Genomic DNA, 21,259 nt, shown 5'->3' with positions numbered 1-21,259 from the left:
TTCCCCCTTAATCTCCTCTTTTCTAAACTAAACATTCCCAGTTCTTTAACCTTTGCTCATACGGTTTGCATTCTGTCCTTTTGCTCATCTTTGTCACTTGCCTCTGGATCCTTTCAGTTTCGCTACATCGTTTCTATACATTGGTGACCAAAATTGGACACAGTACTCCACCTGAGGTCTAAGCAGCACTGAGAAGAGCGTCCTCGCACCTCCTGTGACTTGCATGTTATGCCTCTGTTCATGCAACTTAAAATTGCATTTGCTTTTTTTGCAAGAGCATTGCATTGCTGACTCCTGTTGAGGTTGTGATCTACCACAACTCCCAGATCCTTCTAAGCAGTGCTGCTTGCAAGGCAGTTATCCCCCATTCTGTATTTATGCATTTTGTTTCTCTTCCCTAGGTGTAGCACCTCACATTTGTCTTTGTTGAATTTCATTTTGTTGTCTGTAGCCCAGGTCTCCAATTTATCCAGATCTCTCTGGATTTTAGGTCTGTCTTCCAGAGTGTTGGCAACCCACTCCCTTCACCCCAGTTTTGTCTCACCTGCAAATTTGATCTCTCTTCCTACATCCAGGTCATTAATAAAAATGTTAAAGAACACCGGACCCAAAACAGATCTCTGGGAACCCCACTTGAGACCTCTCTCCAATCCAGCATCATTCCATTAATAGTTGCTCTTTGTGTGCAGTTAACCAATTATGTATCCACTTACTGGTAGTTCCAGGGAGCTCACATTTCTCCAGCTTACTTATTAGAATGTCACATGGGACTGTGTCAAAAGCCTTGCTGAAATCCAAGTATATGATGTCTACCGCATTCCTCCTATCCACCAAACCAGTTACTTTGTCAGAGAAGGAAATCAAGCTGGTTTGGCACGATTTGTTCTTGGTAAACTTGTTCTGGCTGCTGGTGATCACCCCTTCGTCCTCCAGGTATTTGCACATGGAATGTTTTATACATTGCTCTAGTAGCTTCTCAGGTACCAAGGTCAGGCTGCCTGGTCTGTAATTCCCTGGTTCCTCCTCTTTTCCCTTTTTAAAAATGGGCACCACATTAGCCCTTCTCCAGTCTTCAGGGACTTCTCCGGTCATCCTTGAGTTTGGAAATATAGCCGGTGGTTCTGAGATTTCTTCAGATAATTCCTTCAGCACCCTGTACAAAGAAGAGAGGTTTTTGTCCTGTCCTGTACCTAAGGCTTACATAGAGAGAGCAGTGTCTTCAGCCTGCTTCAGGAATGCGCCAATATCTGAGATCTGCCAGGTACGAACCCACCGACCAAATGGTCAAACATTATGCCAGTGATGGAATGATGCTTCAATTTTTGACTAAAGTAGTTTAAAATTTCTCATTCCCATTATCCAGTGAGGGGACTTCTTGCCAGTCACGTATGTTGGGATCCACACTGACATGTACTCTGAGAGAATGGTATGTACTGTACAGTAACTGGGGGTCTGTGAGATATTGCAGTCTTCACAGATCCCATGATCTGCCCTCAAACCCCACTTTCCAGAGTCTGTACCAACCGCAGGCTTTGATTTGTGAGGGAACTGCTGCAGGGTTGTGGCCTCCCTGCCCTTAATGCTCTCGCTTGAGGGCACAGGGTGCACATGCAGCTCTGATGGCCACAGCAGTTCAAAAGATTCCAGTCTTGTGGCGCGTGTGCTCCCACAGGGAGATGCACACTGACTATACCACCTTGAAGAACCAGTCATAGAACCAGAGAAGATTAGGGTTGGAAGGGACCTCAGGAGGTCATCTAGACCAACCCCAACTAAATCATCCCAGTCAGTGCAGGGTAAGTATTCTTTTCTGGCATGATGTGTGGAGGTAGTCTGAAACTGCAACGTATCAAATATATTTGAAAAATGATTTCTGCTCATTTTCCCCATGATGTCTCTTTTCCAGTACAACTACCAGAATGCCTGGAATTATGGACAGTATTATGCTCCCCCTCCAACCTGATCAGAAGAGAGACTGGAGTTCATTGTGGTGGTTCAGCAAAGATGGGAGTATGAAAATATATTTTTTTAAATTAGGGATGTGAACAAATGAACTATTGTAATACCTGCAGTTTTGTCTTTTTGCATGTGAAACAAGCCCATGTTCACAGGATACGTGAAGCAAGATTTGTGTGTTGGTAAATGATGCATTGATCTCTATACGCTGCTAGTTACCATAAATGCAACTTTATTTCCCACACTAACTTAAGGAAAAATTATCTGGAGGCTTTTTTTTGTTGCGTTCTGTTTTGAGTTAGCATTGTTTCAGTAAGGATTTTTAAATCCTTCAAGCTACAATCTTCTTTTAAGCAATGAGGAAATTCTGATGTCCAGTGTTCATCACAGTAGCCAATACAAGAGGTGAACAGTGTGGAAAGGTCTATGAACATGAGCAGCCCCCTTTAATTTTTTTCATCTTTACCTGCTCTCCTCTTCACTATCCAAAAACCTCATTTCCTACCCAGCTCCTCCAGTGAAATTTTTCATGGTCCAAGTGAGCAGTGCCCTAATGAGTCTATTGCCATGATCATAATGCATACAGTAATGTCAACATTTGAAAGTTATAATGTGTATTTTATATTTTACATAGTCACAAATTAAATGCAGTGCAAAATGGTTGCATCCCTTTTTTAAAAAGGCACTGAAACGATGGTGTTTGGGGTGGATGTTTGTAATTTAGAATTCTCATGTACAAGTTGTGAGTAAACTTTTTCATTTTGATCAAAGTGATCTTTCTCTTTTGTAATAAAACCAAGGAATTATTCAGTAATTCTTTGAGCTTTGTTGGATTTTCTCTTTGCTATCCCATTAAAACATTGTGAATGTAAAAACTCATTGTTATGCCGTTGAAAAACTTGTATGTCTACACTGCAATTAAACACCCACAGCTGGCCTGTGTCAGCTGCCTCAGACTCATGGGGCTATCAAATTGCACTGTTGACAGTTGAGCCCAGGCCCAAGTCAGCTGACCCAACAGCCATGGGTGTTTAATTGCAGTGTAGATGTACCTATGTCCTTAACAATGCAACTACGACTACTAGCGTAACTAACTCTGGGCTAAAACATCCTTTAAAACATGGAAGTACTGTGAACTGAGGTTCTGTGTTGACCTTTGCTCTCCTATAATGCAGATGGGTTTGAACACCAAAATTAAGCTAGCAAGCCACTGGTATTTTGAAATTGAAGTGCACACTGAACTTCTGCAGCACAGCGGTTCTCCATTTGCTCTTTTCTAGAGAGGCCACCTCCAGCCTTAAGCTTTGTAGAGCACACTTTTGAATATCATTCTTCCAGCACATATTGTGCTGCATTAAAAGTGGTGGGGGATAGGTGAAGATGTTTGAACTAAACCCCAATGCAGTGGAGGTGCAAATGTACCTTTTAAATTTCATCTAGTTTAGGGGGGAGGAAGTATGGGAGAAGAGTGCTTTGGGCTCATCTAGTTTTAGATTTATGATTTGCCATGTGGGCCTGAACTGCATTCAGGAAACTATTTACCTCTGTCCACAAACAGCACCTAAACCTTAAAAATAGAAAAAGCTTTTCTTGACTGAACTGGAAGGGACTTATGCGCTTAAGCATGTTTTCAATTATGTACCATTAATTACTAATGGCTCCTAAGAGTCTTTTATTCTGGTCTGTTTACTACTGTTGGAAAATTGTTTATAGCCCCTGCAGCTAGGTATCAAATCATAAATTATTAATTAGCTTGTGGGTCAAATCCTTTTCTAGTGTATCTAACAGTTCCTTTTAAATGTTCGCCAGTGGCTGGAAGCTGGTGCTGTCACACAGCTCGTGTGTGTGTGGTTTTTATATATAATATATAAATTAAAGCCAAAACTGGCTGAGAACTTAAGTTGGATGATAATGCACTGTAAGCCCAAGTGATGTTCCGAACGAGAGCCCTCAACTACAGTTGTAGCTGTTTCCATCACTTCATGCTGACATCTATAGCTATCATGGACTCCCATAAAGACACTGGATTTAAGGCTTACTAGAACAGTGGTTCTCAAACTTTTGTACTGGTGCCCCCTTTTGCATAGCAAGCCTCTGAATGCCACCCCCCTTTATAAATTAAAAACACTTTTATATATTTAACTCCATTATAAATGCTGGAGGCAAAGCCGGATTTGGAGTGGAGGTTGACAGCTCACAACCCCCTATGTAATATCCTCGAGACCCCCTGAGGGGTCCCAACTCCCAGTTTGAGAACCCCTGTACTAGAACCATCTGTACCCACTAATTTCTTTTGTCCTCTGATGGGGAGCTGTTAACTGCCCACTTCACCTTGAATGGTTTCTTGTAATGTGTTAATTCCTGTGCTTAACACTTTGCTTTACCTTGTATTTAGCTGTGACACTAAGTGCTTGTCTACGCTTACAGGGCTGCACTTGTGCCCCTGTACCACGTAGTGAAGGTGCTCCCTATGCTGACAGGAGAGCATCTCTAGTGTCGGTACTCCACCTCATGGAGAGGCAGTAGCTATGCTGATGAGAGAAGCCCTCCTAGCAACACTGCGCTGTCTACACTGGGGCTTATGATGGTATAACTGTTGCTCAAGGGTGTGGATTTCTGAGCAACTTAGGCTACATCTATACTGCACACCTTAAAACAGGCAGTGTAGCTGCTCTTTGTCCCTGACGACAAAATAAAACCACCCCCGACAAGGGGCGGTAGCTTTGCTCTCAGGAGAGCGGCTCCTGCTGATGAAGCCCTGTCCGCACCAGTGCTTTCTAGCGTTAAAACTTTTGTTGTGTGTGTGGGGGGGTGTTTTCACACCCCTGAATGACAAAAGCTTTAACAAGGAAAGTGCTAGTGGAGACAAAGCCTGTTAGCCTGACAGATTGGTATTTGTAGACCAGGGCTATGTACCTTTCCTAGATCTTAAGCAGAGTCTGTATAAGCTCAAAAGCCCGACTTTCACCAACAGACATTGCTCCAGTAACATATTAGCTCACCCCCATGCCTTTCTGCAGATATAAGGTTCAGAGTGACACACACAGTTAACAGTCCTGGAACCTGAGGGGGGAGAATCTCAAGGAACTTGCCCCTCCTCACCCAGACACCTTATATTAAACCTCCATGAGAGACTAGTATGGCAGTATTGAGCATGTGAAACTTAAATGTAATTTTCCACTGCTGGATCTGCCTCACATCCCCAAGTGCCAGACCCCTCAGTTAATTGAGAAGACCTAGTCCTAAATTCTGAAGCAGAGATACGAGAGTCCTACAATGGAAGTCAAGGCTACAAAACAGAGTTGGTGTTCTGCAGTGCTCAGCCTGCAACAACCCAAGCAATAAGATGGGACTGTGGCGCTTGCCTGACCAGGCCTGATGCAAACACTGACTTCACTCAGCTGTAAAATCTGAGTATGTGTAATACCACCCCCTGGACCTCTTCCTCCTCCAACACTTGGGATGGCTACTTCACTACTCCAACACTTGGGATGCCACACTTCCTATGTATAAAAAACAAATGCAAACCAACCATAGATGCCACCTTAGATTGGGTATCTGAAAGTCTTAAAAATGACTAGGTAAGCACATAATGCATTTCATAAATGGGGAAACTGCACAGAAAATTTAAGTACCTTACCACAACTCTCACAAAACATCTGTTCTTGATTTTAAAATTGTCAGATGGAGAACCCACAGCAACCTATGGTCAATTGTTCCAATGGTTAATGAAAAAGGTCAAGAGGAACTAGATGCCATGACCTCCAGAGGGTTCAGCTAAATCTTGAGCAATGCCTGGAAGGTTACTGTGAGGTTCTTACTAATTTATTTCCTAGCGCTGTCTGTTTCTTTCTGCCCTCCCCCTTTCCAAATAGAGTCCAGTTTAGCTGACCACTAAAAAAATCCACTCTTGTGTCACTGCTGTGATCAGAAAGCTAAACTAAAGACAACTTAGCCAACTGCAGTAAGAGGTTGGTAAGGCTGAAGAGGCTAATACATTCCTTGCTCAACCTATGGTGTTTTCCATGAGCCAAACTACAAAAGTGGAAAGACAGACACCGCTTACATGGATCTGAACCAGGCACTGCTAGGAGCTTAAAGGAGGTAGACGTACAACAGCACTGAAGGGAGGGCTTAGCACCCAGGCCAACATGGAGGGAAAAATGCTGACAAAATTTAAGTGGGTTTCCCTTCCCCCTCATTGCAACAGATTCTACAAAGCCAACTTACAAATAAACCCAGCATCTGCTTCCACTGCAGAAGAACAGATTTTCCAGATAAGTTTACTGAAGTATGGAAGCACAAGGAAAAAAGAAGTCAAACTACCTGCATCTATAATCTGTTTTCTTTAGTGATGTTTTACTGTACAGCGATTGAGAAAAAAACCAAAATGATTTTCAATACAGAAGGCCATAGTTGTAACATTTCCTGAAGCAGTAAGAACAGAATTGCAGTTGGCAGATGTCTTCTCACTTATTGATGAATTCACAGCACTAAAGGAACAAATTCTTCGTATCAATCAATATCCACCAATTCAACTTCAAAAAAGAGCTTTGCATTTGGAGGAATCCTGTTTGCACAAGAGTTAAAGACATTTTAACATAATCCAGCTGGATATATGAACTGGCTAGATATAACTTGTGACTTACCACCTGTTGTTCAACCTGACACTTCAAAGTTTGACATTTCAGTAACCTCTAGCAAGAAAAGTTTTCACCTCCACTAGTTTACATGCTAAAAGCAAGCTATTAAATCATTCACTGTATCTGTAACATGGCAGTGACCATACGAAACACTCTGTGCCAACTGCTCAGCAGGTAGATTTCACAAGGTCTTAATGAAATGCTTGTGGCATGAGACTTTCCCCTTCGTAAAGCCCAGCTAGGGTAGTGATGTAAGCAAGTCAGGAGCAGCATAAAGCCATAAATCTTCCTCATTTTAGGGCACTATTAACGTTGCTGATTCAACTTCTAGCAGGAAGAGGGGCAAAAGTAGCACAAGACTCCGGACAGAGCATCAACATGTCTCATTGGCAGAGCTGCAGGTCCAAAAAGAGCCACAAAGTAGGAGCAAGGGAAGAACTGTAGCCTCCAACCATCCGTCAGCTATAGAGGGGGGAGCATGGCTGGGAGTCTGCTGAGCAGTTTTGCAATGGGTGTCCCTGTCTGCTTTCCATTAGCCCTGTTTGCTGATCTGGGAACATAAGAATGGCCATACTGGGTCAGACCAAAGGTCCACCCAGCCCAGTATCCTGTCTACCGACAGGGGCCAATGCCAGGTGCCCCAGAGGGAGTGAACCTAACAGGTAATGATCAAGTGATCTCTCGTCTGCCATCCATCTCCACTCTCTGACAAACAGTGGCTAGGGACACCATTGCTTACCCATCCTGGCTAATAACCATTAATGGACTTAACCTCCATGAATTTATCCAGTTTTCTTTTAAACTCTGTTATAGTCCTAGCCTTCACAACCTCCTCAGGCAAGGAGTTCCACAGGTTGACTGTGCGCTGTGTGAAGAGCTTCCTTTTATTTGTTTTAAACCTGCTGCCCATTAATTTCATTGGGTGGCCCCCAGTTCTTATATTATGGGAACAAGTAAATAACTTTTCCTTATTCACTTTCTCCACACCACTCATGATTTTATAGACCTCTATTATCTCCCCCCTTAGCCGCCTCTTTTCCAAGCTGAAAAATCCTAGCCACTTTAACCTCTCCTCATATAGGACCCGTTCCAAACCCCAAATCATTTTAGTTGCCCTTTTCTGAACATTTTCTAATGCCAGTATCTCTCTTTTGAGATGAGGGGACCACATCTGTACACAGTATTCAAGATGTGGGCGTACCATGGATTTATATAAGAGCAATAAGATATTCTGTCTTATTCTCTGTCCCTCTTTTAATGATTCCTAACATCCTGTTTGCTTTTTTGACTGCTGCTGCACACTGTGTGGACATCTTCAGAGAACTATCCACGATGACTCCAAGATCTTTCTCCTGATTAGTTGTAGCTAAATTAGCCCCCATCATATTGTATGTATAGTTGGGATTATTTTTTCCATTGTGCATTACATTTATCCACATTAATTAAATTAAATTTCTGTTGCCCAATCACTTAGTTTTGTGAGATCTTTTTGAAGTTCTTCACAGTCTGCTTTGGGCTTAACTATCTTGAGCAGTTTAGTATCATCTGCAAACTTTGCCACCTCGCTATTTACCCCTTTCTCCAGATCATTTATGAATAAGTTGAATAGGACTGGTCCTAGGACTGACCCTTGGAGAACACCACTAGTTACCCCTCTCCTTTCTGAAAATTTACCATTTATTCCTCCCTTTGTTCCCTGTCTTTTAGCCAGTTCTCAATCCATGAAAGGATCATCCCTCTTATCCCATGACAATTTAATTTACGTAAGAACCTTTGGTGAGGGACCTTGTCAAAGACTTTCTGGAAATCTAAGTACACTATGTCCACTGGATCCCCCTTGTCCACATGTTTGTTGACCCCCTCAAAGAATTCTAATAGATCAGTAAGACATGATCTCCCTTTACAGAAACCATGTTGACTTTTGAACAACAATGTATGTTCTTCTATGTATCTGATCATTTTATTCTTTATGATTGTTTCAACTAATTTGCCCCATGCTGACGTTAGACTTACCGGTCTGTAACTGCCAGGATCACCTCTAGAGCCCTTCTTAAATAGTGGCATTACATTAGCTATCTTCCAGTCATTGGGTACAGTAGCTGGTTTAAAGGACAGGTTACAAACCATAGTTAAAAGAAAAGGAGGACTTGTGGCACCTTAGAAACTAACCAATTTATTTGAGCATGAGCTTTCGTGAGCTACAGCTCACTTCATCGGATGCATACTGTGGAAACCCAAGAGTTCTGAAAGAACTCAGATGTGAAACTGCGGAACTATTAACCATAGTTAAAAGTTCCGCAGTTTCACATCTGAGTTCTTTCAGAACTCTTGGGTGAATGCCATCTGGTCCCGGTGACTTGTTCCTGTTAAGTTTCTCAATTAATTCCAAAACCTCCTCTAGTGTCACTTCAATCTGTGACAATTCCTCAGATTTGTCACCTACAAAAGACCACTCAGGTTTGGGAATCTTCCCTCACATCCTCAGCCGTGAAGTCTGAAGCAAAGAATTCATTTAGTTTCTCCGCGATGACTTTATCGTCTTTAAGTGCTCCTTTTGTATCTCGATTGTCCAGAGGCCCCACTGCTTGTTTAGCAGGCTTCCTGCTTCTGAAGTACTTAAACATTTTGTTAATATCTTTTGAGTTTTTGGCTACCTGGTCTTCAAATTCCTTTCTGGCTTTTCTTATTACATTTTGACATTTAATTTGGCAGTGTTTATGCTCCTTTCTATTTACCTCACTAGGATTTGACTTCCACTTTTTAAAAGATGCCGTTTTATCTCTCACTACTTCTTTCACTTTGTTGTTAAGCCGCGGTGGCTCTTTTTTAGTTCTTTTACTGTGTTTTTTAATTTGGGGTATACGTTGAAGTTGAGCCTCTATGATGGTGTCTTTGAAAAGTGTCCATGCAGCTTGCAGGGATTTCACTCTAGTCACTGGACCTTTTAATTTCTGTTTAACTAACCTCCTCGTTTTCGCATAGTTCCCCTTTCTGAAATTAAATGCCACAGTGTTGGACTTTTGAGGTGTTCTTCCCACCGTAGGAATGTTAAATGTTGTTATACTGTGGTCACTGTTTCCAAGCAGTCCTGTTATAGTTACCTCTTGGACCAGATCCTGCGCTCCACTCAGGACTAGATCAGGAGTTGCCTCTCCCCTTGGGGGTTCCTGCACCAGCTGCTCCAAAGAGCAGTCATTTAAAGTATTGAGAAATTTTGTCTCTGCATTTCGTCCTGATGTGATATGTACCCAGTCAATATGGGGATAATTGAAATCCCCCACTATTATTGAGTTTTTTTATTTTGATAGCCTCTCTAATCTCCCTTCACATTTCATCGTCACTATCACTGTCCTGGTCAGGTGGTCGATAATAGATGACTACTGTTATATTCTTATTAGAGCATGGAATTACTATCCACAGAGATTCTATGGAACATGTGGATTCATTTAAGATTTTTATTTCATTTGATTCTACATTTTCTTTACCATATGGTGCCACTCCCCGCCCCTCCGCATGACCTCCTGTTCTATCCTTCCGATATATTTTGTACCCCGGAATGATTGTGTCCCATTGATTGCCCTCACTCCACCCGGTTTCTGTGATGCCTATTACATCAATATCCTCCTTTAACACGAGGCACTCTAGTTCACCCATCGTATTATTTAGACTTCCAGCATTTGTGTACAAGCACTTTAAAAACTTGTCACTGCTTATTTGTCTGCCCTTTTCTGATGTGTCGGATTCTTTGTGAATGTTTCTCATCTGATCTGGCCCATACTTTGTCCTCTTCCATCCCCTCCTCCTGATTAAACCCTAGAGAATGTCTATCAATAGACTTGCCTCTAAGAGAAGTCTCTGTCCGACCCAGGTGTGCCTCTGCAGCCATCGGCTCCTCCCCCCCGATCTCTTAGTTTAAAAACTACTCTGCAAACTTTTTAATGTTAAGTGTCAGCAGCCTGGATCCACTCTGGTTTAGGTGGAGCCCATCCTTCCTGTATAGGCTCCCCCTATCCCAGAAGTTTCTCCAGTTCCTAATAAATCTAAACTCCTCCTCTCTACACCATTGTCTCATGCACGCATTGAGACTCTGAAGCTCTGCCTGCCTACCTGGCCCTGCACATGGAACTGGTAGCATTTCTGAGAATGCCACCCTAGAGGTCCTGGATTTCAGTCTCTTTCCTGGCAGCCTAAATTTGGCCTCCAGGACATCTCTCTGACCCTTCCCTACATCATAGGTACCTACATGTACCACGACCACCAGCTCCTCCCCAGCGCTACACGTAAGTCTATCTAGATAACTCAGATCCGCAACCTTCACACCAGGCAGACAAATCACCAGGGGGCACAAGTTGAGATGCTGGAGACAAAGGGGGTATTTTCCCTTTCTCCCCCTCCTACCAGCAGCACAAAAAGCTAGCAAGGAACAGAGACAAGTAGGATGTAGGGAGTGTTCAGCAGGTCAGCCCACTCCTGTTTTCTCCTTGTGTCCTCCGGCCAGAGGCATTGTGGAACATAAGCGCAGATGAATCTCACTACTTCCTCTTCTCTTTGCCGCTGAAGCAATGACAACAGACTTCTCTCTTTCTCCCACCCCGGTTGTTAAGAACATAAGAATGACCATACTGGGTCAGACCAATGGTCCAAGTAGCCCAGTATCCTGTCTTCTGACAGTGGTCAGTGCCAGAGGGAATGAACAGAACAGGGCAATCAAGTGATCCATCCTCAGTCATCCAATCCCAATTTCTGGCAGTCAGAGGTTTAGGGACCCCAGAGCATGGGATTGCATCCCTGACCAGCTTGGCTAATACCCATTGATGGACCTATCCTCCATGAACTTAATCTAATTTTTTTTTAACCCAGTTATAGTTTTGACCTTCACAACATCCTGTCAACGAGTTCCACAGGTTGACTGTATGTGTGTGTTTTTTAACTAGTGTGACCAGGTATCCCATTTTTAAAGGGACAGTCCCATATTTAAGCCCCCCTGCAGGTGTCCCGACTTCTTAAAAACGTGCCTCCCTCTCCCCAGCCCGTGTTGCCTTGGGAAGACATGGTGCCAGGTACCAGGAGAGGCGGGTCTGTCCCAGGGGCCAAGCCAGGCATTGACAGTGGAGAGGGCTGGGCAGGGATGGTCAGGTCGATTGGTCACCCCCACACCATGTGAGAGAGGTGTACAGGAGTGTGTGTGTGTGTGTGTGTGTGTCACCTTGCCACATGTGAACCCTAAAGCTTTAAAGATAAGGTAAATAAAAAGAATCCTACACAGTATTTCTTTTTAACAAGGGCTCAGTCAACTTGATGTTAATTGAATGTTTGTACTGCATAGTTCTGACTGATTGCCATTGAACTCGCTTGCATACGAGTTTTTTTAACAGGTGCCCTGTATTCAGCATAGGGAAATATGGTCACCCTACTTTTAACCAGTTACTGATCCATGAGAGAACCTTCCCTCTTGTCCCATGACAGCTTACTTTGCTTAAGAGCCCGTGAGGAATCTTGTCAAAGGCTTCTTGAAAGTCCAAGTACACTATATGCACTGGATCCCCCTGGTCCATCCCCTCAAAGAATTCTAATAGAATCGGATTCCCCTTCATTTAAAGCACAGCAAGTTACCTCTTTACTACCCTTATATGGTCCCCAGATAGATCACTGAATTTGTTTCAGTGCTGGAGGTGGAAACGTTTAGGAGAATGCATACTTACATACAGAGGAGAGAGGAAGAACTATGCCAATGAAGCTATGAATGGAAGAATGGCAAGTCATCCCTGTTCCCAAACTAGTGTCATGCCTCATTTAGGATGTCCTGCTCCTAGTTCAGCTAGGACACATTTTTAAAGCATAAACCGTCATTAGCATTTTGAAATCCATACATACATTAATTCCCCCATATTCACTTAGGCTTCCACCCTAAGCCAACCTGTAACTGCAAATGTATATTCCATTGCCAGATCCCTGCCTGCAAGGCCTTTGTCCTGCCAAGTGCGTGTTTGTGACAGCCAGTAGTACAAGTCTGCTCTTTTCCCACTGTATTAACTGCTAAGCAGAGGCAACAATCACTGAAACAAGTGTGCATGGCAGGGGCTGCTGAGAGAGAGACAGAGAAAGAGCGAGCGCACACTCCAAAATGGTCCTATTCTGTAAGTCAAGCACCATGTTGCCAACGTACACCCCGCCAGAAATCCATCTTTGCCTTGGTTATATGTTTCCAGCAGGAAAAATCTTACTGCAAAGAGACTTGAATAACAAGGACGTTCCCAAAAGGTACATTCAATCCTGTTCATATTTTCAAGTAAAAGGATACTTGGCATCAGGCTGCCCTTTCTTCCCATAAGCCCATTCAGGTTCAATTTCCAGATGAGCCTTCTCCCCTTTAGTCATTGTCAACAGAGCTTCATCCCACTAAAAAAGAAAGTATGTTGTAACATGAAGTTCAAAAAAAAAAAGATGTAATTTCCAACTCTATTCTTTTAAGTACTTGGGCTCTGAGCCAGAACACACACACCAATAAATGCTTCCCAGCTTGCAGCTTAACTAACTGCAGATGGCCTTTCAAGCAGTAGTGTTCGACAACTGGATTTTTCCTTTTAAAAAATGAAAATGTTCCCACAGTAACACCTGTTCAAGAGCTGTTCTAGGATTTACTGCCACGGATTTGGATTTATAGCCCAGGCACATACAGTACAGTGGAAACTAGCCTCTGAAGTTTAGTATCCCCTGATGTGAAGATACTAGTAGGCCAAATCTTTCTTATTTCAATAAGAATATGAAACTCAGTGTGTGTTTTCACAGATTCCACTTATTTTGGAATTTACAGATAAGCCGTTATCCAGCTGGGGTTTATGAAGTTTGATAACTAATTTTATCTCTCAGTGCTTGTCCCTCCCCATGCCAAACCTCATAGCTAGTGTTCAGAGTTTAGCACGGTATCAGCTTATCAGATAACAGGTGGTATTCAGATCTCAGCTGTTTGAGGTGTATGGCAACAATCCAAGCATGGAAGTGTTATAGCAAGAGACTAAAGCTTATCACAAAAAACTGAAGCAAGTGGCACAAGACCAATGATATTTTGGGGGTGTCCCCCTCCATAAGTAGCTGTCACAGTACATCCATGCCGAGCCACAGCAGTCGTGCATGGCACTGGTGAGGAACCTGATCCTGCACTGAGAAATGCAGCAGGGCGGCCACCAAGTTACTACTGTCCAGTAATAGAAGGGAGGCAACGAGCAGGGCCTGTAGCTAAGCACCTCATTATGAGATGATACACCCACATCTCCTCAGACATACCCATGCAGCATCCACACCTGCCCCCATTCTCTAGGCTCTCCAAGGTAAGTAGGCAGGCAGTTGTGTAAAGGGCTTGACACATCTGCTTTGTCCAGAGGACTATACCTAGGACTTTACTTAGCTACCCATCCTTTTAAAAGCAGCCTTCACTTGCACTAGTGACAGACTGGAGCTCCATGTTGTGCCCTGTGCAAGGATCAAGCTTAAGTGCAAAGAAGTGTGATCAGCTCTTCAGAGTTCTGAAGTGAAATCCAGACACACCATACTGGCTCGCAGCTGTTCTTCTGACACCATGACACGCATCAGAGCTTGGGAATAGTTCAGGATACTGTTTAGCTCGTCTGTTCAGCTGTGGCATGAGGGGTGACTGAGTGGATAGAAGAGGGGCTCTGGCGGGAGATAAGGATATGTTGACTGACCTGTCAGGTTACTGGAACCAGCACATACTGTCAATTTGCATTGTGGTAGGGCTAGATGCACAAAGGGACTTGGGTGCCTAGATGCCTCTTTAGGCACAATTGACATTCACAAAACCACCACTCAGCTGCCACCAAACCTTCTAGGCACCTAAATCACCACTTCATGCATAGGTTTCCACGGGTGGGCAAGCTTGTCGGAGCCCTCGCTCAGGCAAGCCTTATCGGTTTTCTCAAACTAGGCATTCCTCCGCATCTCTCACCTACAGGGCCAGTCTGGTATATATGCTCTCAGAAGACCTAACTTGCATATGACAGCCCAGGGCAAAGTTAGGAATTCTGGGGGCTATCTGTACCAGAATACCCATTAGCTCAGTGGTTAGGGCCCTGACCTGGGTTGCGTGACAGCCACTCAGCCTGATTTGGAGCAGGGATTTGGCCCCAGGGCCCCCACATGCCAGGAGAGTGCCCTAACCACCAAGTACCTGACTATTCTGTGGCATGTCTATTGCTTTTGTTGGTGCTGGTCCACTATCTAAAAAAACCTGACTATACACTGGAGCAGGGCCTTGAACTTGACTTCCTAACCATTTGGGTTCTGAGACACTTGCTAACTCTCTTTTTTTCTGCCCTAATGAATATTAATTATACAGAGAAACCCTCCTCTCCCCCATAGGGCACTCAACTGAAACATGGGAGACCTGGGTTCAAGTCCCTGCTCTAAATCAGACAGTGCAGGGATCTGAAAACAGGACCCTTGCATCCCAAGTGAGTGCCCTGACCACTGCGCTATTTGCTGTAGTGGGGTGGTGGCCTGTCTCTCTGGCATATCACAAGAAAGGGCTGATCTTGCTTAGGCCCTGACTCCAGGAGAGGTATCACGGTGGAGAATTCCAAGCAGAGAGAGGTGCCTCTCTCCATTCTGTCAGTCAGGTGCCTAAGGTCTGGACCAATGGGGATTAGGCACCTGCATATCACTGTGGATCTGGGCCCTAAGCCCCAGTCCTTTCTTCTGCATTTCACACTTCTGCTTAGGTTTCCTGGCTCAGCTTGCTGAGTTCTGAGAATCCCTTTCTTAGGCGCCTCACTCAGGGCTGTGAATTCTACTAGATGTAGGACCCCTAGCAGTTAGACTCCTTTGTGAACTCAGCCTGTCGCACACAGGGGCTCCAATCAAGGTTCACTGTGCTACGTGCTGTACAAATATCTAACACACTGTCTCTGACCCAAAGATCACACACTCAAATACTGCTGTCCACGTGTTTAGTTATGGAGAGGGCCTAGCACTGGGAAGTTAGATGAGGGCATTTATATAAAAACTGAAATAAAACATATTCCTGGCAAAAGAGCTGTAAACTCACTCTCTTCTCCAGGTAATTCAGAGAAGCACCCAACAGATGCACACCAACAGGTAAACCTACAGACCGAGGACTTCATCAGACTTTGACACAGACAGATTTTTATGTGGTTTACTTACGCCTCTGATAACTTTTCCTACGCCAACTTTGAAGCTTAAAGGTTTGGCTCCTTTTTTCTTCTTTGAACCTGAAAGACACTTGTAGATACATTTATTCAGCCAAAGTCAAGTCACTAACTAGCTCACGCTAATAGTTCTGACTAGAACTACCACTGCAGTCATGCACCACAAATATCTACTGCACCGAGATACAGATTATAGATGAGCTGTAAATGAATTTCCCCCCGCTTCATATCATTTAATCATTCAAAATAGCAGCGAAATAGCAAACAATGGGGCAAATTCACTCTTGATGCAAGTGCCCATAGTTTCTTTAAACCAGTGAAGTTGCACTAACACCAGAGCTGATACTGAAGTAACAAACAGAGAAGATCTATTTTTATGGTATTAGAAATGCAGGCAGGTACTGTATTTGGCAAGCAACATGTTCAATAAAATCAGCAGGGAACCAATTTTATGTACAATGTCTGGAGCAGAAAAACAGACTGTAAAACAATGATCTGAATCTTGCATAGTATTGCAATTACAACCTATTACTTTTAACAGTGCTATAAAACTGCTGCAAAATTTATGTTTCTAGCACTTGTTTCCCCCATAAGCTATGTATTTTACACACTTATCCCCAAAGCATCTCTGCATTTAACTGATAATTATACAAGCTGTCTGCTTGGGCAGCTAAATAAGCTACCACCACTCAGGCTCTATAGCTAAACAGAGTTTTATGAATTAAAAGCCTTTATCTCTGCCCTTCTGCAAAACCACAGGACTGACTAAATCAGTATGTTTCACATTATCCATGGCCTGGAAATACCATATGTAGTCTATGGCAAGATGCAGGGATCATGTTATAAAAAGTGAGTCCTGAAAGAATACCCTGCTTTCTCTCTTGGAAAGATTCATCCCAATAACTGACAGCAACAGGACACGGAGCAGAAGCAGTTTCTTAGGACCCAGGCTATTCAAGCCTTTAAGAAGCATAAAGACAACTTGGTGACTAGCGTTCCAGCTAATTTCTTCCACTCATATGTTGTGGAAACTATCTGAACTCTTTAAACCTGCAAGACCTTGTTATCCAGGTGACCTTACTTGTTTGAATATTGGTATCGAAGACAGTCCCATCCTGTAACTTTCCCGTATACCAGCAATGAACGACATCTCCTTTTTTGGGAAAGTTAGTTTTATCCCCCTTTTTCAGAACTGATTTTGTATATTTTGGTGGACCCTGAATTAAGATAGAAAATAGAGAATTACCACAACCTTAATGACTCGTCCCAAGTTATCAACAAAGCACAAGATGGACTAACTGAAGCTAATTGAGTTTAAGCCACTGAACGAACCACATTCAGATACTAAGGTGAACAGCACCCATATATGCTTTTAAATTAATATAGTCTGTACGGTACTTTAGCATCCTTTGGGAAGGAAAGGGTTATATAAATGTAGTCTATGCAAAACCAAGATTGGTCCTGATGCCGAAGTTATTTAAAACTTTGGGGAGAAATCTGCATGAGAATGACTACTGGCTCAAAATATGCTGGGTAAGTGAGAAGTTAAATTAAGGTCCAATTTTTCAATCAGATGAGGGTCTTCCAGAAAACTACAAATACAGACTTATGAAGAACAACAACTTGTAAATAAACACTTCACAGCTGTCACTTCTGGTGAGAAAGCAAACCAAGAGCACTCAATTTCTCTTTACCAGTTTGTATATGGTACGCTGCTCAGCTCTCTTAACATCACTGAAAATGTCTTCATGGGGCTTTGGCCCTCAAATGTACCCCTGTCCAGTTAGAGAGTATTCCAACAAGAGAGAAAATGCTGAGGGGATACATTGTACCAATAAAAGAAACATTTTGCAGTCATATTAACACTTTCTGCTTGGATACTGCCATCCAACCAGAAATCCCACTAGTGAATGTTTGTCCGCCGTACCACTTCACTTCCAAGAACTGTTGTGTTCATCTTAAACAATTTCAGAATCAATTTATGGATCCATTCCAGGCTGCATGCTTTATTACCAATCCCCCTCAACCCAGCCCACTCAAATTCTCTACCTTTTATAATTCAAGGTTTCAAAAGCATTTATTCTACTACATAGGCAGTAGTCCTAATCTAAGAAAGAGTAGTTTTCTATACAAACCTCATCAACAATCTCTTCAGGCTTAGTTTCTTTTGCCTTGTCTTCATCAATTTTGACCTTCTTTACCTGTTCCGTCACTTTATCTGCACTCTCTGTGCCTTTAAAGCGCTGTAAGGAAAGCATTTATCATTACCTGCTACATAAAAGGATACAAAATCCTTCAAAAGGCTGTCAAAATCTACTTTACAGCTTTTATATACTTAAGGACCAGTTCTGGAGGAGAAACAACCATGGATTCCAATAGTCAGCAGTATTAAGGCTCTACAATGGACCTAGGTCAGATATGGGGTGATCATTTCATTAAAAGTGTTTGCCCACAGGTGATATTTTTCTGTGACAGTTCATTCAAGAGAGTAGTGACTGTCTGGTTTCACCCATATAGCTGTTTTTGGGGCATTTAGCGTACTGGATGAGGTACGCCACCTTGTTGTGATAGGCATGTGTAGGACCCAGGGATCCTGAGAGGTGTGTTGTGGGGGGTACTAGAGGGCCACTTCACCTTGAATGGTCTCTTAGATTAGAATATGTAACTACTGATGTGAAACAATCAGTTCTACATTGTACTTAGTTGCTATGCTCCGAGTACCTTTCCCAAACCTGGCCTCTTTCACTAACAGACATTAGTCCAATAGAAGATATTACCTCACCTCTCTAATAACCTGGGATCAAGGTGACTAAAACACTGCAAACTGAAATACGAGTTATTTAAATATGTATAATGATGCAGGATATTTATAAAGGATAAAAAATGTCACATGTTTTCTGACAACTGAAGATGCACAGGATGTATTTGCATGACTGGTTATCTTAATTTGCTTTGAAGGGCATGCATAATCAAAACATGTTCCTCTAGATTAAAAAAATATATATTCAAATGATCTGAATTTTGATGGGTCAAAGGAAAAATTCAAAACCCAGCAAAACCATCACTCACTGAGAACTACTTATATACCAAGTGTCAGCTATCAAACTTCATCCATGTTTGTGTTAGTCTGTGAATTGTGGTAATACCCTTTTAAAAAGTTCTATTAACTTGGTTTAACTTGAACAAGTAGTGTTTCTGATAGCACACCCTATAAATAACATGCACAGAATTTTTAAGTTACTTTTATCAAATATCTGGGTGTTTCTGTTCCCGTAATGATGTTCAGAAGGCCCCTTGTTGAGATCTGAAAGCAGTATCAGACTCTTTCCCCTCTAGCCCCTTCCTCTCTGAGCACACACTATCTGTCTCTTCAGTTCCAATTTTGTTGCTGTTATTAGCAAGAGTGTGCAGGAAACAGCAAGAACAAAGGATCAACAAATGATGAAATTGACTATAGAGAGTGCTGTCAAACATATAAAGCAAAGCACAGAGAAAAATCTCATCTTTCCGTTACAAATGACTGCCTTAGGAGCCACAGCAGGCACTCGCTATTCCAATGCAAGTGTGATTGTGAAGTTGACAATGTCCCTTTAAATAGATGAACACTATTTTCACGCACTCAAATGAAAAGCAGCAAGAATTTTGCTCAAAGTTCGAAAACAAAAATATGCTTCAGCTGCAGAACAATTCAGCCAAACAGGCGAACGGTTTGGAGAACGTGGAAATGAGGCTAGAACGAAAACCATCTGTGTTCTCAGTCACAAGCAAGTGCTATAAGAACGAGGGGCTCTTTGTCCCATACAGGCCTAGGAGAGGCAGGTACTCACCTGAGTTTCAAAGAGCTGGTTATAGGCCGTAACTAACTGGTCCTTGGTCGCAGTCTTGGCCACATTTTTTATTTGCCCCAGTAACTTGTGTTCTGCAAGAAACTAGAGACAAGAAGGGGAAACTTAGCTGAGTTGCCAGGGCTTTCCGTGCCCGCAGTCTGCTGCGAAAGGACCCTGGGGTGCTAGCACTGCTGGGGGTGGCAGGTTGCACTCGGAGAGTTGGGGGCTCTCACAGGATGGACCTGTCACTCCCTTGGGGGTGCCTGGGTGGGTGGAGTGGTGGTGTCCGGCCAGAGTGGAGTCGGAGATGGGGGTGTCATGGGGACTAGCTGGGATGGAGTCGAGAGACAGGGGCAGCCTGGGGGTGAAGTTGGAGGTGGTCATGTTCTCCTGCTGGGGTGGAACCAGGGGACTGGGCCAGAGGAGTGGGCATGGGATCCTGCAGGGGATGAGCTGGAGGATCTGGTTGCAACGAGTTGGGTGGCGGAGAGGGGTGAAGCTGTAGAGGATCGTGGGGTCCAGGTGGGGGGGGGGCAGGCTGGGGAGGATCGTGGGGTCCGGCCAAGGTGAGGCGCGGGCACGGGAGGAACGGGGCCCGGCCGGGACAGGGCGCGAGAGGAACGGGGGCGGGCGAGGGGAGTGGGGGGGCCGGGGCGGGGGGGCCGGCGGGCCCGGCCAGGGCGGGGCGCGGGAGGAACGGGGGCGGGAGCAGATGGGGCGGGGCGCGGGAGGAACGGGGGCGGGGGAGGGCAAGGCGAGGGGGGAGCGGGGGCGGGGGAGGCCGGGCCGGGGCGAGGCGAGGCGGGGGGGCCGGCGAGGGGGGGCGGGGGACCCGGCCGGGGCGAGGTGAGGGAGGAGCGGGAGCAGGGAGGGCGAGGCGAGAGGGGAGCGGGAGGCCGGGCCGAGGCGAGGTGAGGGAGGAAAGGGGGTCCGGCCGGGGCGAGCGTAGGGGGCAGCAGGGGGGCCCGGCTGGGACGAGGCGGGGGGTCCGGCCCGGGAGAGCGGCGGGGGCAGCAGGGGGGCCCGGCCGGGGACGAGGCGAGCGGGGGCGGGGGGTCCGGCCGGGGAGGGGGGGGGCAGGTCCGGATGGCCGCGGGGTCCGGCCGCGCCTTGCGCAGCTGCCCTCAGGAGGGCGCGGGAGCCGCGAGCCGCGGGCCCCTCCCCCCGCTCCGGCCGTACCGCCTGCGCCGCGTGCTCCTGCAGGAACTTGATCAGGTCCTTCTTGGGCAGCGCCTCGCTGCGCAGCTCCTCGGCGCTCCACTGCCGCGGCGGGGCCGCCGCCATCTTGCTGCGCCGCGCCCCCCGCCTCCGTCGCAGGGCTCCCGCGCAGCGCCTGGCCGGGGGCGGGGCGAGGGACCAGAGGGCTGTGGGAGGGGCCTGGGCTGGGGGGAGGGGCCAGAGGGGCGGGGCGGGGTCTGGGCTTGGGGGTGGGGCCGAAGGGGTAAAGGAGGTGCTTGGGGTTGGTGGGCGGGGCCAGTGGGGTCGGGGCGGGGCCTGGTCTTGGTGGGCGGGGCCAGAGGGGTGGCAGGTAGAGTAATCTTTACCCATTTTAAGAACAGGAGGACTTGTGGCACCTTAGAGACAAACCAATTTATTTGAGCACAAGCTTTCGTGAGCTACAGCTCACTGCATCGGATGCAGCCTTTTCTTT

General features: G+C 45.0%; 2 protein-coding genes across 8 annotated transcripts in view; one reads left to right on the top strand and one right to left on the bottom strand.

Moving 5' to 3' along the window:
- Positions 1 to 2,770, top strand: part of PRPF39 (pre-mRNA processing factor 39) — a 40,218-nt gene extending 37,448 nt beyond the window's left edge. For all 7 annotated transcript variants that reach the window (XM_048852187.2, XM_075130030.1, XM_075130031.1 and 4 more), the window contains one exon: positions 1,907 to 2,770. In XM_048852187.2, coding sequence (XP_048708144.1) covers positions 1,907 to 1,963 — 57 coding nt within the window. In that variant the 3' untranslated portion in view covers positions 1,964 to 2,770. The remainder of the gene's footprint in view (positions 1 to 1,906) is intronic.
- A 3,519-nt stretch (positions 2,771 to 6,289) lies between these two features.
- Positions 6,290 to 20,951, bottom strand: FKBP3 (FKBP prolyl isomerase 3). The gene is made up of 7 exons (XM_048852193.2): positions 20,788 to 20,951; positions 19,609 to 19,710; positions 17,917 to 18,024; positions 16,863 to 16,998; positions 15,777 to 15,844; positions 12,901 to 12,998; positions 6,290 to 6,526 (listed from the first exon to the last, which is right to left on the bottom strand). The coding sequence occupies exons 1-7, from the start codon at positions 20,890 to 20,892 to the stop codon at positions 6,472 to 6,474; spliced, it is 672 nt and encodes a 223-aa protein (XP_048708150.1). The 5' UTR covers positions 20,893 to 20,951; the 3' UTR covers positions 6,290 to 6,471.
- Between the last annotated feature and the right edge of the window lie 308 nt (positions 20,952 to 21,259).

The sequence above is a fragment of the Caretta caretta genome, chromosome 6 (assembly GCF_965140235.1).
Source record: "Caretta caretta isolate rCarCar2 chromosome 6, rCarCar1.hap1, whole genome shotgun sequence".
Classification (NCBI taxonomy): domain Eukaryota; kingdom Metazoa; phylum Chordata; order Testudines; family Cheloniidae; genus Caretta; species Caretta caretta.
Note: the sequence above shows the minus strand (reverse complement) of the source record. Positions and strands in the feature narration are given on the sequence as shown.